Source organism: Mytilus californianus, unplaced genomic scaffold (assembly GCF_021869535.1).
Source record: "Mytilus californianus isolate M0D057914Y unplaced genomic scaffold, xbMytCali1.0.p SCAF_30, whole genome shotgun sequence".
Taxonomy (NCBI): Eukaryota; Metazoa; Mollusca; class Bivalvia; order Mytilida; family Mytilidae; genus Mytilus; species Mytilus californianus.
In genome coordinates, this window is record NW_026262680.1 from 1594345 (window position 1) to 1608849 (window position 14505).

General features: G+C 33.8%; 1 protein-coding gene across 1 annotated transcript; it reads left to right on the forward strand.

Annotated features, from left to right (window-relative positions):
* Nucleotides 1-339: 339 nt before the first annotated feature.
* Nucleotides 340-12786, forward strand: LOC127736393 (C-type lectin domain family 4 member F-like). The gene is made up of 4 exons (XM_052246911.1): nt 340-1047; nt 7654-7751; nt 8615-8705; nt 12473-12786. Exons 1-4 carry the CDS (start codon nt 393-395, stop codon nt 12703-12705), a joined length of 1077 nt encoding a protein of 358 aa, XP_052102871.1. The 5' UTR covers nt 340-392; the 3' UTR covers nt 12706-12786.
* The last annotated feature ends 1719 nt before the right edge of the window (nt 12787-14505 follow it).

A 14505-nucleotide genomic window follows, 5' to 3' on the forward strand; every position in this document is an offset into this window, starting at 1 on the left:
GAATAAGTACACAGTAACATTAAAAATAGTGGCCAATTTGTTATTAAAAATTACACATTTCAAAATGAAATAGTTCGTTCATCCCTTACAGTATCTGAGAGATCGAAATTGTGAAATAGTGTTAATATGGTCACCTTAATATGCATTACGTTTAAAAAAAAAATAGTTCAACTGCCACATATACATACATTTAATCTCAAAATTCTCCGATTACAAGTATATGAAGTATTCATTCAAGTGTTTCAATGATATGATCCCCTTAAATTATGCACATCGTGTGTAATAATCTTCATTAAATTTAAGTAAACTATATTTTTTACAAATCAAGAGGATGAGGAAGAGTCTTGTTAGTAAAACGTTTGGAGAAACTTATATCGTCCGTGTTAAGTAGGATGCGATATCCTAATCCAACATGTTGTATGCAACATATTGATTATTGCCGTGGTAGGACAATATTATTTCATTTTCGTTCATCATGCGGCCAATATAATTTTTGTCTGTGCTATTTTCATCTGAAAAGTGTTCATAAAGATTGTTTCAAAGAATACATTTTTTTTAATTTTTTTTATAGAATTTACAATTTTAGAAGACGTGTGAAATTTGATGAAATAGAAATGTGGTTAGTAGTGATATTCTCTTTCCTGTCATACACCTGCAATGGAAGTTTGGTTGATCACAGTACACAAAGCTCTGTGATTGCTGAACTTAAGGGGACAGACATCACAGATATCATAATGGAAGTTGACGTTTTGAAAGGAAATTACCATTCTCTACTTCTTAGAGTTATTAATAACGAACATGAAATCGCCTTCCTGAAAGGTCAAACACAACAGTTAGAACATGAACTTGAAACTACTAGGCGGACATTTTCATGTGAACTTCAAGGTTTACTTGATACCACTATACAGTACGAACATAAACTTAACGAAACAATTCATTCTTTGGCTACATTTAATCAAACAATACAAGATCTAAGTCAGAGCGTCAGTGTGCTAGATAACAAATACTCACTTCTGGAGATACCGGGAAGGCACAGCAATGAGTCAGGTGTGTATATTTATTTTCTTGTGGGAAATAGCAATGAGTCAGGTGTGTATATTTATTTTCTTGTGGGAAATAGCAATCAGTCAGGTGTGTATATTTATTTTCTTGTGGGAAATAGCAATCAGTCAGGTGTGTATATTTATTTTCTTGTGGGAAATAGCAATAAGTCAGGTATGTATATTTATTTTTTCTTGTGGGAAATACCAATTAGTCAGGTGTGTATATTTATTTTCTTGTGGGAAATAGCAATGAGTCAGGTGTGTATGTTTATTTTCTTGTGGGAAATAGCAATAAGTCAGGTGTGTATATCTATTTTCTTGTGGGAAATAGCAATGAGTCAGGTGTGTATATTTATTTCCTTGTGGGAAATAGCAATAAGTCAGGTGTGTATATCTATTTTCTTGTGGGAAATAGCAATGAGTCAGGTGTGTATATTTGTTTTCTTGTGGGAAAATAACAATGAGTTAGGTGTGTATATTTATTTTCTTGTGGGAAATAGCAATGAGTCAGGTGTCTATATTTAAAATCTTGTGGGAAAGTAAATGATCTACTGTTAAGCTACTTAATATTTGTACACACATTAATCTAATGAATAAGAGCTAAATTTGTATGCCAAATGAGATATAAAGATTTTTCATATTTCTATATGAATAAGAATTAATAACTAGCCAGTTATAATAACCGACATTACAGCAAATCATGAAATTACAACTGCGTTCGAAAGGAATTTTGCAAGCAACTATCGATTAAATAATCAAATAACTTCCTATTTTTTTGTATTTAGAACATAAAACGCAATTATACATGTATCAGCGTGTGTCTTCTGCTTGTTCTGCATATGTTATCAAATTTTATAATATCCTGGAATCCTTACTCACTGCTCAAAAGATTTGCTAAGATGTGATTAATAACAAATGCTGGTGTAAAATGTATTCAATAGAAACTATCAATACAAAAAATGACGATATTAATTTTGATTGTAAAATTTTATTAATTTGTTTTTAATTTAAATCAGCGTATAAGTGATGGTCCTTTCTTTTTGCAATTTCATAATGTTAACATACGCATGTTTCGTCGAGTTTGACAATTGAGCAAGTAAAGTCATAAAAGAACCCGGGCTTTAAAAAATACTGTTACCAGAATACCACCTGACATATTTCACAAAAGTAAATGTCTCGGGACTAAGACATGAAATGACATTGAAATTTTAAGTAACATGTGTAGTTTTATCGATTTTTAAACCAAATCTGAAAATGCGTTGTCCCTTCTATAGTCAATATATTTCATTCAAGGAAACAAATGAAAATATATACCAAAACAGCAGTTATTTGCGATGTCATACAATGTCAGAAATTTTCCATCTTTGAAATCGAGAATACATTAATCTGGTATACTTTTAGTATTTGCCATGGTTTTTTTTTCTGGATAATTTAATAATGGTTTTTATAACATAAGTTTTACTGTTATCGATGTTATAATACTTTGAAAGTGAGGAAAACCGTGAAAAAAATTATTTCCAATAAATGACATTACTCGACATAACCAACCTATGTGACCGTATCTCGGCCTATTGCATTGAAGGATGACGGAGGGGAGCATAGACTGCATGAATTTTTGGCTCGTTGAATACACACTTTGTTGGAATAAATGCTATTTAAAAATTAGCACAAACAGCTTTTTTAATTCTTTACATATTTTGTTATTAAATTTGGGATGATTTCATTGACAACAACCTTTCAAGGGAATAACTAATTCAGTTACCGGTAATCAAATGCACCGATCATTACTTTGTCATTTCACTTGACCCATATATTTATCTCTCAAACGATGAATTCTTAAAGCTACTAAATCAAAATTATGTTTGAAAAAATAAAAATAATGGAATCGGAAGCGAGATCATATTCTCATTTTTGATTTAAAATTTATAAGATTAAAACAAGAGTTTCAAACACGCCGGGCTGTAAAAGGTGTACACGACTTGCTTCTTCTTCTTCTTTTTTTTTTAGCATACTTCTATAATTTATTTCAAGATACTTTTGTCAAAGGTAGAAATTCAGATCACTGATGCATCTTTCTGATAGTACTTTGTCATCTTTCCGTAGAATTTTATCAAATGGGATTTATGAGGACGCATCTTCGAGAAAAAATATGATTACACTTTACTGAATCAGTTAATGTTTATATATCTTGTCTTTAATTATAATGATAAAATAAAATTGAGATTGGAAATGGGGAATATGTCAAAGAGACAACAACCCGATCAAAGAGCAGGCAAGAGCCGAAGGCCACCAATGGGTCTTGAACGCAGCGAGAAAATCCCGCACTCGGAGGTGGTCCTCAGCTGGCCCCTAAATAAAATTGTGTACTATTCAGTGAAAAGGCATGGATTTTAGGAAAAGCCCGTACAAACGTATGCGTTATTTAACGTAATTGCTCTTAAATTGTTTTTCTAAAATGTTTTGCGTTTAACTTATACAAATACGTATGAAAAACAGACATGTACGGAATATTTGATTGAAGTTTTGTTAAGTAGGATGATCCTTTGAGTTTTATGACCAACTTATTATAGCAAGGGAATATTATATTTATTGATCTGTGCATTTGTCCGTTCTTCCGTTCTGTTAAAAATATAAAACGTTTAAAATTATACACCAAATTAGAGTTTGACCCTGATTAAGTGGTGCATTGAACATGGAAAAATGTTCATGTGAAGGGGCACGGTGTCTTAAGGCCACACAGTCTTGTTTCAAATGTTTTGATTAATACAAGTACATCAATCTAATTAAAATATAGAACTCGGATTTCGTTATACTGCATACGAGATCTAACGATGACCCTAATCTCGTTCACTTTTGTGACCTTTTTTTACGTAATATTTGACCCCAGAAAGAATTTATATCGACCAATCAGAATGCTCCTTATGAACGCGACCTAGGAATATGTTGAAGATTGCGACACAGAAATGGTAAAAGAACTTAGAAAATGCATTAACTGAAATTTTGCCTTAGTACAAAGTGAAAGAATTGAAATTTGAGAAGGGACAAATTTTGGAAACTATTTTGGAGATCAAAGATTGCAGTATAACGAAATCCGAGTTCTATATTTTAATTAGATTGACAAGTGCATGTATATGTATCTTCCATAATCATAACTGTCTCTTTGGTCTTGTGGTATTGCGCTCGCCTCGACAGTAATCCCTCAAGGGTGATCGGGGAATAGAAAAATGGTCATTATTGGTCTTGTTCCGATTCGCAGTTAAACCATTACAAAAGTGGGTAGTCCGTTAGGCTGTGCGGGATGTACAAGTATGCAGTCCAGTCCGGTCAGAATGGGGACGTTAAATCCGATGCCTCTTGTAGAGAGAATGCCACGCTCTCAACACGTTAGTTATACATTAAAATATTTGCAACTGTACGTTAAGCAACCAACTATCAATCAATCGACAGTAGCGTAACTTGAATTTTATTTCTGGCGAGGCAAATGATTTGAATCTTGGCAGTCAAAGCCTCATCTTGGTTTAAAGACCAAAAGGGAGTGAACGGTTTATTGAAAATATGAATTGAAAAATAGGTGTAGGTGATCATACTGTTGATAGTCACACACACTAGCAAAAAGATCATGTCTATGAAAAATCCAGATTTGTTGAATTTTATCATGAAATAATATTTCTAGTGCGCATTAAGGTGGTACCCAACACCTTGACTAATATTAATTTGGCTCGTTTAATTTTCCTAAAATTTTGACAAAATGTTTACTTTGACCCTTTGACAAAAATATAAAAATTTCAAATAATTTGAACCAACCACTTTATCAGAAAAATTTCACTGGTTATATAGCAGTTTGACAAACACTAATTTTGATCACTGAGAAGCTTAATATTTCCTTAACAATACAACGTGATTAAAACGTTTAATTGATTTTTACAGAGTTATCTCCCTGTAGTGTTAGGTACCACCTTAAATCAATATATTTCAATGAAACTGCTGTTTGAAGGTTTAAGTATCAGTATTCAGTTACAGACAGGTCCTGATCAAAACAAAAATAATTGACAAAAATTATATGTTTGACCTCCTCTAAAATGCTTTTGAAAGATTTGGGAATATTGAATTTAAGATCCACTATGTCTTAACTTAATACGCTTAGCTTTTGTCAAAATGTATGGATGATAATAACTGGGTGAACTATGAAGTCTTGCTTATATTAACCAAGGTAGAAGAGTACTACATAGAATGTAGGAATGCCATGTGTCTACCAAAAGTTCGTTGTCAAAAAAGAAAAAAAAAAAAAAACACATTATATCAGTTTCACATTTATGACCTCTTGTTTGAATCAGTTTTTTGCGAGGTATACTTTGTTACTTAAAAATGATATTTGCCAATTCCTTGTTTATTTTATTAAAGAAAGTTTTCAAGACGTTAATAATGAGAAATGAGTGAGTAAAGAGTAAAACAGTCAGCGTTTTGAACTGTCGTCACTCAGTATAATTTATACTATGAGATACACGGTATATAATTATTTATCTCGCTTTTTTAAAGGTTATTAATTTACGTCAATGAATGCTACACCACTGCTCGAGTGCGGGACGTCTCTGGCTCGATCCTCGCTCGTTTCAAATCGAAGATTAGCTGCCTTTCTGCCAAGCACGCAATATCTAGGAGCTAGAGCAAAGATTGGTCGGTCCGGAGTCAAAATAATGTGTCCGATAGGATCACATGTCTTCCTGCGGTAAAACATAAAGTCTGGTTCATACTCATCTACTCGTCCTAAATATTCATATGTAAAATACATGCAGCGAACACTTATATTTATGGCCCTACATCCTGTTAATACTTATATTTTATTTTCTACTTCTAATGTGCCTATATCCCCTCGATTTTCAAAATCCTAGATCCGCATCTGGCAACACCATCTTATTATATCATGTTGTTCAATGTTACTTACCTTACACATTTCCGTTAATGATTTATCCGGTAAAATGAATTTGGTGACCCCCTTTTAACTGTTAATCAATAAAATGGATAAATACTATAAGTTATTTTACTTCAAGGGATATACAAAAAAACATTGCCTGGATATGTCTTTTGTATTTGGACTATAAACGATAGCATTCCCGTTAAACAAAACAATACAGAACAATCCCTAATCAAACACACCTTCTAAAAAACAACCTTTATCGGGATTTTTTATATCAATACATTTTATTATAAATGAAAAATATTTTTTTGTTCAGAAATTAAATGGAAGCGATAGTTTTATCACAAATTTCAACTTTTATAAAGAGACAGATTCTGACAAACTATGGTTTTGATATTTCTGAAGTTGTCAGAAAAATGTCTTTCTAAATAATTTCCCGCAACAAATATAATAAAAAGATAGATAAAGAAAGACAGAAAAAAAGTATAATGGGGCGTTCATCTGCAAAGTATATTGAAAAATAATTTTCATAATCAAAACCATGTAAGATAACTCAAATTGTACGTATGATAGGTATGGGATACGTGTGATTATACTTGATCTTATTACAGTGAAAAGAAAGGCGGGAATCTGGAAAACCACGTAAAAATATAAATTATATTTTTTATGGACGAAAATTCCAGTGTGTGATTTAAGAAGTCTTGGAATACTTTGTTTAAACTTGAGCGATGTATTTAATCAAATTCAATTGTTGGCAATAACCAGTCCCATTAGGTCCGTACGTCGAGTTACGTACGCATGTCATTTTGTTGGAAATCTCTATTAACACGAACGATACGTAACCAATTGTGCTGCATCAGATTCGCTTTTTTACAACTGATGATATTCCAGTGATGCTCATGGCCAAAGCATTCAAAACTATGTACAAATAATGCAGAGATGATAAAAGGAAAAAAAGGACCTAGGAATAGCAAAACTCTGGTCAAGGAATAAAAGTACATGGTAGTCATCTTTCTTTAAGATAAGTCAAGGTACATCAATATCAAAGCATTGATTACCGGTTGGATGGTTTCCTGGAAATATTATAAAGCTGTGCCGTCCATGATAGAGCATGAAGGATATCAATGGTTAAGAAGCATTTTCCGGCAAAGTTTCCATTAAGAAAGCGTCGAGAACTAAAAGTGTTGGTAACAAAATACTGAAAATGTTTGTGAGCATGAAAGCTAAATGTCTCCAAACAATGCTGTATCAATTACGTGACGAGACCTATGGTATTTGGTGCGTCTGGTATTTGCATGCATGATGTACATAATACAATTACGGAATACTCACAAATCTGAATTTATTTCATGTTTTTATTCAAAATACAATCTAAAGGTTGACAAATATATCTACCAAAATTACCAAAATAATATATTTCTGATGAACCAGCTCTCTAGCAAATTTCATTCAACAGTCTAACTGCCTAGAACTCGTAAATCAGAGTTATTTTTTAATTTCATTATCTATTGACGTGTTTATTCGAGATTTAACGCAAAATACAAAAAAAAAAAAACGCGTATATACATGAAATTCAATTTAAGCAAAGACTGGTCTATTGATTTAATATTAAATTTAAACACAAAATATACTAACCATACATTTTTCTAATTAAACAATTTGTTTTTTTTTTTGTGTTTTTCATTATACATACAGGTGATGAACAAGAATGCCCTTTGGATTGGATAAGACGTGTCGACTTTGGTGCATGTTATTTCTTTAGTAATGAAAGTATGTCTTGGAACGATTCACAGGTGATTATGGAAGAGCTCATGTTCAGTATTTTCATCATATGTCATTAGAGCTTTAAATCTATTAGTAGCAGACCTGATGTCTGTCCATTCTTATGTTACAAATCATGATGGTGAAGGTCAATTTGTATATTTAACTCTACACACTATAAATTGACCTTCCAAAATGTATCTATATTCGCTCATATTTAGAATACCATGTGTAGCTGAAAAAATATTGTTTTGATAAATCGTTCCCACCACTAGAATGAGCAGCCAATAACGTTGAGATCTGTCACGGTTATAGTTATTGTTATACACCGTAAATGTTATAGACTCTAGTTTAATGATAACCAAAAGAAAGAAAAAATTAAATTTGAGTGTACAATTTATTCCGTGGATTGTGAGAACATCATGAAGTTATATGACTATATTCTGTTAATTTTTCACAGCATCCAAAACTCTATCTTTGACGTCACAATCAGAAGCAGTTTTCGATACTTTGCATGCGAATGTCGTATTCCTTTTGTTCTTCTTATAAAATTGGTCATGTCTAGGTCCGCTTATTTTTTTTTATTTTTTTGAAGATAACATACTTTTCAAAAGTCGAGTATGAAGAAAATAATAACACTGTTAAAGGCACAAGTTTTTGGGAAAGTCTTTACTCCAAACTTATAAGTGCACCAGACTCACTTTTCATCTAAATGAGACTTATCAGTGTTGGTCAAATCAAAACAGTTGAAAGGTCAAATCAATAAAAAAAATTAGAAAGCATTTACTATGAGACTTTCAAAACACGAGGGGGAATAACTAAGCTCAATGATATTTTACGTCAGCAAGATGCACCCAAATAAAGTCTCAAAATTTAAATAATCAATGTTTTGAAGAGGCAATGCAGAAAACATAACGGATCCCTTACAGATATCTATTCTGAAAATGAAGCCGTGTGGCTGGCTGAATACAGTCGTAATCATACAGGTTTGTATTTATAAAGCACTCTTTATCCAATATACATCAAGAAAGAAATATTCAACTTATCTTTAAATTACGAAATTTCATGCAATCTTGTAGTATATTAACGACCTACCAATCAATTAATTGTCTATCTACTTTAATAATTACACACACACATATTTGTAACAAAATCGATGCCAGTTAAGCGATCATTACGTCAGGACTACGTTTAGAAATTTTCTAAAGAAATTTAAAAATGTGATTTGCGTTCTACTAGTCAAATGTTAGTCACGACATTTCAAATCAAATGTCATGAACTGAATATGTAAATATTAGCACGGACGGAGATACAACATGTAAATAAAACATGCCACTCTATTAATTTAAGAAAGGGTGGCAACATTGATTAAGTCATTGCAAGTTCTCTGGTATGCCACGTTAGACAATATATGATTCTAAGAGTTTAACATGAAACAAAAACCATATTTCTTACATATTTACATGTTGTATAACAAATGATGTCGGCGATCAAAAAGCCATGTTTCTGGATTAGAAATTAAAGTAGTGCATACAGAGTCGACAGGGTATATAAGCGTTTACTGCTATCCACATATCTCGCCATTCGAATCCACATTCAAATTGACATAGTTAATAAATTTTAAATCAAAAGATTTCGTTAGATTTTGTACATAATCATAAACGTGGGTAGGACACACTCAAAGACCGCGAAAAACATTTTGCACGTGAGTTGAGACACGGACACAATCGCATTGATTAACCATGGCGATGGGGGCGTGCCCGGGTAGTCTTAATTATTCATCCACAGTGGCCATTAGCCTGTCGTTGGTGAGGTTGCAAGTTCGAGCTCCACTAGCGGAAAGGTGCGTTCGAAACCAATGTTAATTGATTAGGATATCAAGTTGTTCTGCCAATGGCTGCTAGTTCTCTCCATGTACTCCTGCTTCCCACCAATCAAAACTGGCCGCCATGATATAACAAAGATTTTTGAAAGTGGCACCAACAATAAATTGATCTATTGTGATGGTGACCATGAAGCGTATGTAATATCGACCTCAGTTGTGCCTCCTGATAGCTCAGTTGGAGCATTGTATGTGTCAGCACCACAATCCTGTTAATGATATTCTTATACTGCGAATATGCACGATCGTGTTGAATCAATTGAGAAAGCTTTGTTAGTGTGATGCCATTGGCAGATGATATGGTACTGTTTAGAATAGGGAAGTTGCTGATTTGAGAGTTGAATACACACGTATGGCAAAAGTTCCAGTTTTAATTTGTTAATATCAAGGAATCGATGGAGATATGGAGTGTATCTCCTAGTTTTTGTTGTATCCTTAGTTAAAGTTCTCTATGCAATATTTAATGCAAGTTATCACTGATAAGTGTTTTATTGAGTGATAAGACATCATCAACATATCTGAAAGTGAAATAAAAAAAAAATTGGCATGACTCTTGGTTTCATATGAGAATAAAAATGTAATGGTCAATTGTTGAATACAATAAATATCCATTTATACACTGACTGTTTGTTGAAATATCAATCAACCTTACTCAACAAGATGTTTTCGATCAAAGGGTCCGGTATTTTGATATTATCTTCTGTAAATTTGTTGCTTGAATTAGTACGTTTCTTCACAAAATAACTTTAAACAAGGATTTTTTTTATTCCAATTTAAAAACAAAGTTCTGTTTAATGAGGCAATGTAGACGATCTATAAATTGTGCACTGGGAACACTATATATATATATATAGTGTCTAAAAATAGCAACAATCAACATTCAATCGATCTAGGCGTGGATCAGTTTGTAAATAAACTGATGCAGTTACTACATTCTTCTTCTTCTTCCATATACTGCCCACATTCAACTTTCTGAATATACTGGCAAATTGGTTCTGCATGGTTAAAAACAGGATAAAAAAAAATGTTCATCTTATTTTGTAAGGTTGGTCATTTGAGATTTGAATGTCTCAAATGACTGTGCTGTGGCGATCTCCGGGGGAAGCTTGTTCCAGTCTTTGGTGGTGTTCACAAAGAAGGACCATTTCCTGCAGTCTTTGGTTGCTGTTTGTACCATGTATCCATGCTGTTGTGTATGTCTGGATACTCTGGTTGGTCTTTGGAGGTACATGTCTTTGTTGATGGCTACTTTGTCGTTGACGATCTTGTACATCATTGTGAGCCTGGCCTCTCTGCGTCGTTCTTGGAGACTTTTCCAACCCAATTCATTGATCATGTCCGTGATACTTGATCTGTTTCTGTGGCGCTTGGTGACGTATCGCGCAGCCCTCCTTTGAACTTTTTCAATTTGGTCAATATGTTTCTGATGATATGGGTCCCATACTGTTGTGGCATATTCTAGTTGGGGCCTTACTAGAGTTTTGTAAGCTTGCTCTTTGATGTTTTTAGAGCCGATGTGTAGATTTCTGTGGAGGAAACCAAGGCTTCTGCTGGCTTTGCTGGTAATGTTGTTGATGTGTTCTCCCCAGTCTAGTTTGTTTGTGATGGTGCAGCCCAGGTACTTAATTGATGTTTCATGTTTTAGTACATGATCATGTAATACATAGTCCCATTTGATTTATTGATGTTCTATAAAAAATATATGTTTGTAAATTGTCTTGAAAAATATTTTTGCCGCTTATTGTACATAGCAATTCTTAAATCAAAACAAATAGTTGTTTTAGTTAAATAGAATAAAGTTCAGGATTTATTCCTTTGGTTTTGGGTAGAACTGTTTTTCATCTCTCTCATTAAGTCCATCAGGTTCAAGAGTACGTAGCTGATGCATCCAGAACCTTTCTCTCTGTTTTCTCCTTTGGGAGTCCCAATTTTGGTTTACCTCAATTATTTGAAAGGTGATATTTTCAAAAGTATGCCCTGTTCTTAAGAGGTGTCTCGTAATTGGACAGTTTCTTCCTTTTGTATAAAAAGACCGGTGATTGTTAAGTCTGATGTTGAATTTCGTTTCTGTTTCACCAACATACTGCAGCTTGCAAGTTCCACAAGTAAGAATATAAATACTTTTTTCCGTTTTGCAATTAGATGTAACATAGATGTTGTATCGCTGCTTTGTTACTGTGCTGCTGAAAGAGTGGTCAGTGTTGGCGACTTTACAGCACTTACAATTGGTTCTTCCGCATTGTTTGTAACACCCAATTATAGAAGTCTCTTGTTTCTTTACTTTAGATGTGACAAGTATGCCTTTGAGATTTTTGGGTCTGCGATAGGCAATAACAGGAGGTGATGGGAAAATTTCTTTTAAGGAAGAGTCATTTTCGATAAGACGCCAGTGCTTGCGATTGTCGTCACTACAATATCGTCCTCCTTTTCCGCGAATTTGACCTACTGAATTAGACTTAACACAACGGGTGTAACATGTGGTTCCAGCTCTGCTTACCCTTCTGGAGCACATGAGGTTACACGCCGTTTTTTGGTGGGTTCGTATTGCGCAGATTTCTATGTTGTGTTTTGTGTACTGTTGTTTGTCTTTTGGTCTTTATTTTTTTTGTCATGGTGCCATATTTTCGACTTCTTAGTTGTGTTAGAATGTCCCTTTGGTTTCTTTTGCCTTTCTTTAACTGTAGAACGAATGATCGTTAGAACATGTAGAACTTTAGAAAGATGACTTACATATCGACGACTCCTGTTTTAGGTTTAATAAGCTTTTGAGGTTAAGACAATTAGCTTACTGTAGGTCTTCTGTCAAAATCCGTACAAAAAATGTAAATTATGAAATTATTGTTTAAAGTGCCTTGCTCTTTTTTGTTGCAGCAACAATTTTCTGGATCGGTGGGAAAACTGACCATGGAGTATTTAAATGGTTTACTTCCGATGGAGAAACCAAACATATGAATTACACACGTTGGGGAATAGGAGGTTCATGGTCAAAATCTCAAACTAATCGTTGTGCCTTCCTAATAGAGTATCTTCAGTATGAATGGTATGCATACGATTGTGATTTAAATTATCATTTTATCTGCAAAACTATCGAAAACAACATATGATTAATAAGGATAGGAGGAGTAACAAACGGCATGGCACAGAAAAAAGGAAGTAAAAAAGCATTAAATGTATACCAAAACTTCTGTGAATTTTGTAATTATGTCTTTTTTGTGATAACCCAATTTTTCCATGCATAAATTTGAGTCATGGTGTATATATCTCTCGGTTGCTACAATATTTCAGGGATTGCCTTCATTATCATTATTCGTTGAAAAAGGGTAACTGCTTCAAGGAAATTATTACATCAAGGGTTCCACGTGAAAAATCGAAGTCATCCCTTCGGAAGTGTTATGCCACCATGCTTTGATTGTCCGTTATGAAATATTTGTGTCACAGATAACCCTAGATATGTACCACTTATCTTATTTACCATCCGATCCTTTTTCATCGATTCTGAATTAACCAAAAGTGACTTATCACTTTATTTTTTACTTGTTTTAGAACACAAAACGGGAGCCATATATGGATCAGACATTGTGTATCCTTCAGGAGCACGTGAGATTTACACACGGTTTTGGTGGGGCTCGTACTGCACAACATGTCCCCACACGGGACAATAATATTAAAGCTATAATAATGGGAGAGAAAAGGACAATCGGATTTTTTGCTACCAACACCGAGCACCACCCAATGTCTATATAAATAAACTCATCAAAGATACCAGGCTTATGATTTTGTATGATAGACGCGCGTTCCGTCTTCAAAAGACTCACAAGTGACACTCGAATCAATAAAGTTAAAAATTCAAATCAAGTTCGAAGTTGAAGAGCATTAAGGACCCACAAATTCCAGAATATTTGCCAAATACAGCTAAGGTAATCTATTCCTTGAGGTAGACAATCCTTAGTTCTCGAAAAATTCAAAGTTTTGTTAACTGTTGATTTATAATATACATGTATGACCAAATCAATTATATGTTATGTCAACACATAGGTGCTGACTACTAGGCTGGTGATACCCTCTGGGGAGAAAAAACCCATAAGCAGTGGCATCGACCCAGTGGTTGTAACAAAACTCATCAAAGATACCAGGCTTATAATTGTGTACGCCAGACGCGCGTTTTGTCAACAAAAGAATCACCAGTGACGCTGGAATCAATAATTTTAAAAAGCCAAATCAAGAGTGAAGTTAAATAGCATTGAGGACCATACCTTTACCGATGTGAATTTGACAATTGCGTAAACAATGACTGACTTAGAAAAATCCGGTTCCAGCTGTTACACACATATGAAGATTTCCAGAACATAGGCCTGTGCTAGTTTTTTGCACTCTCTAAATCTAACAAGCCATACCATATAGTGGGCATTAAATGGCCCCAACATAAACAATGTGAACAATTCAAATGAGAAAACTAACGGCCTAATTCATAACAAAACAATTTACGAAAAACAAATATGACAGACATGAACTAACGACAACCACTGCACAATCTCAATTATAAATAAGAAGATGTGGTATGAGTGCCAATGAGACAACTAACAATCCAAGTCACAATATTTAAGTAAACAATTATAGGTCAAAGTACGGCTTTCAACACGGAGCCTTGGCTCACACCGAACAGCAAGATATAAAGGGCCCAAAAAAAGACTAGTGTAAAACAATTCAAACAGGAAAACCAACGATCTAATCTATATAAAAAATGAGAAACGAGAAACACTTATGAACCACACCAACAAACGACAAACACTGAACAACAGGCTCCTGACTTAGGACAGGTGCATAAAAATGCAGCGGGTTTAAACGTTTTAACAGGCGCCAACCTTTACCCTAACCTGAAACAGTGGTATAACATTACAACATAA

Coding starts and splice junctions, on each gene's coding strand:
- LOC127736393 (XM_052246911.1), top strand. CDS start 393: ATGCGATATCCTAATCCAACATGTTGTATGCAACATATTGATTATTGC. Junction 7,752..8,614: donor TGTCTTGGAACGATTCACAG/GTGATTATGGAA, acceptor AATGTTTTGAAG/AGGCAATGCAGAAAACATAA. Junction 8,706..12,472: donor ATACAGTCGTAATCATACAG/GTTTGTATTTAT, acceptor TTTTTGTTGCAG/CAACAATTTTCTGGATCGGT.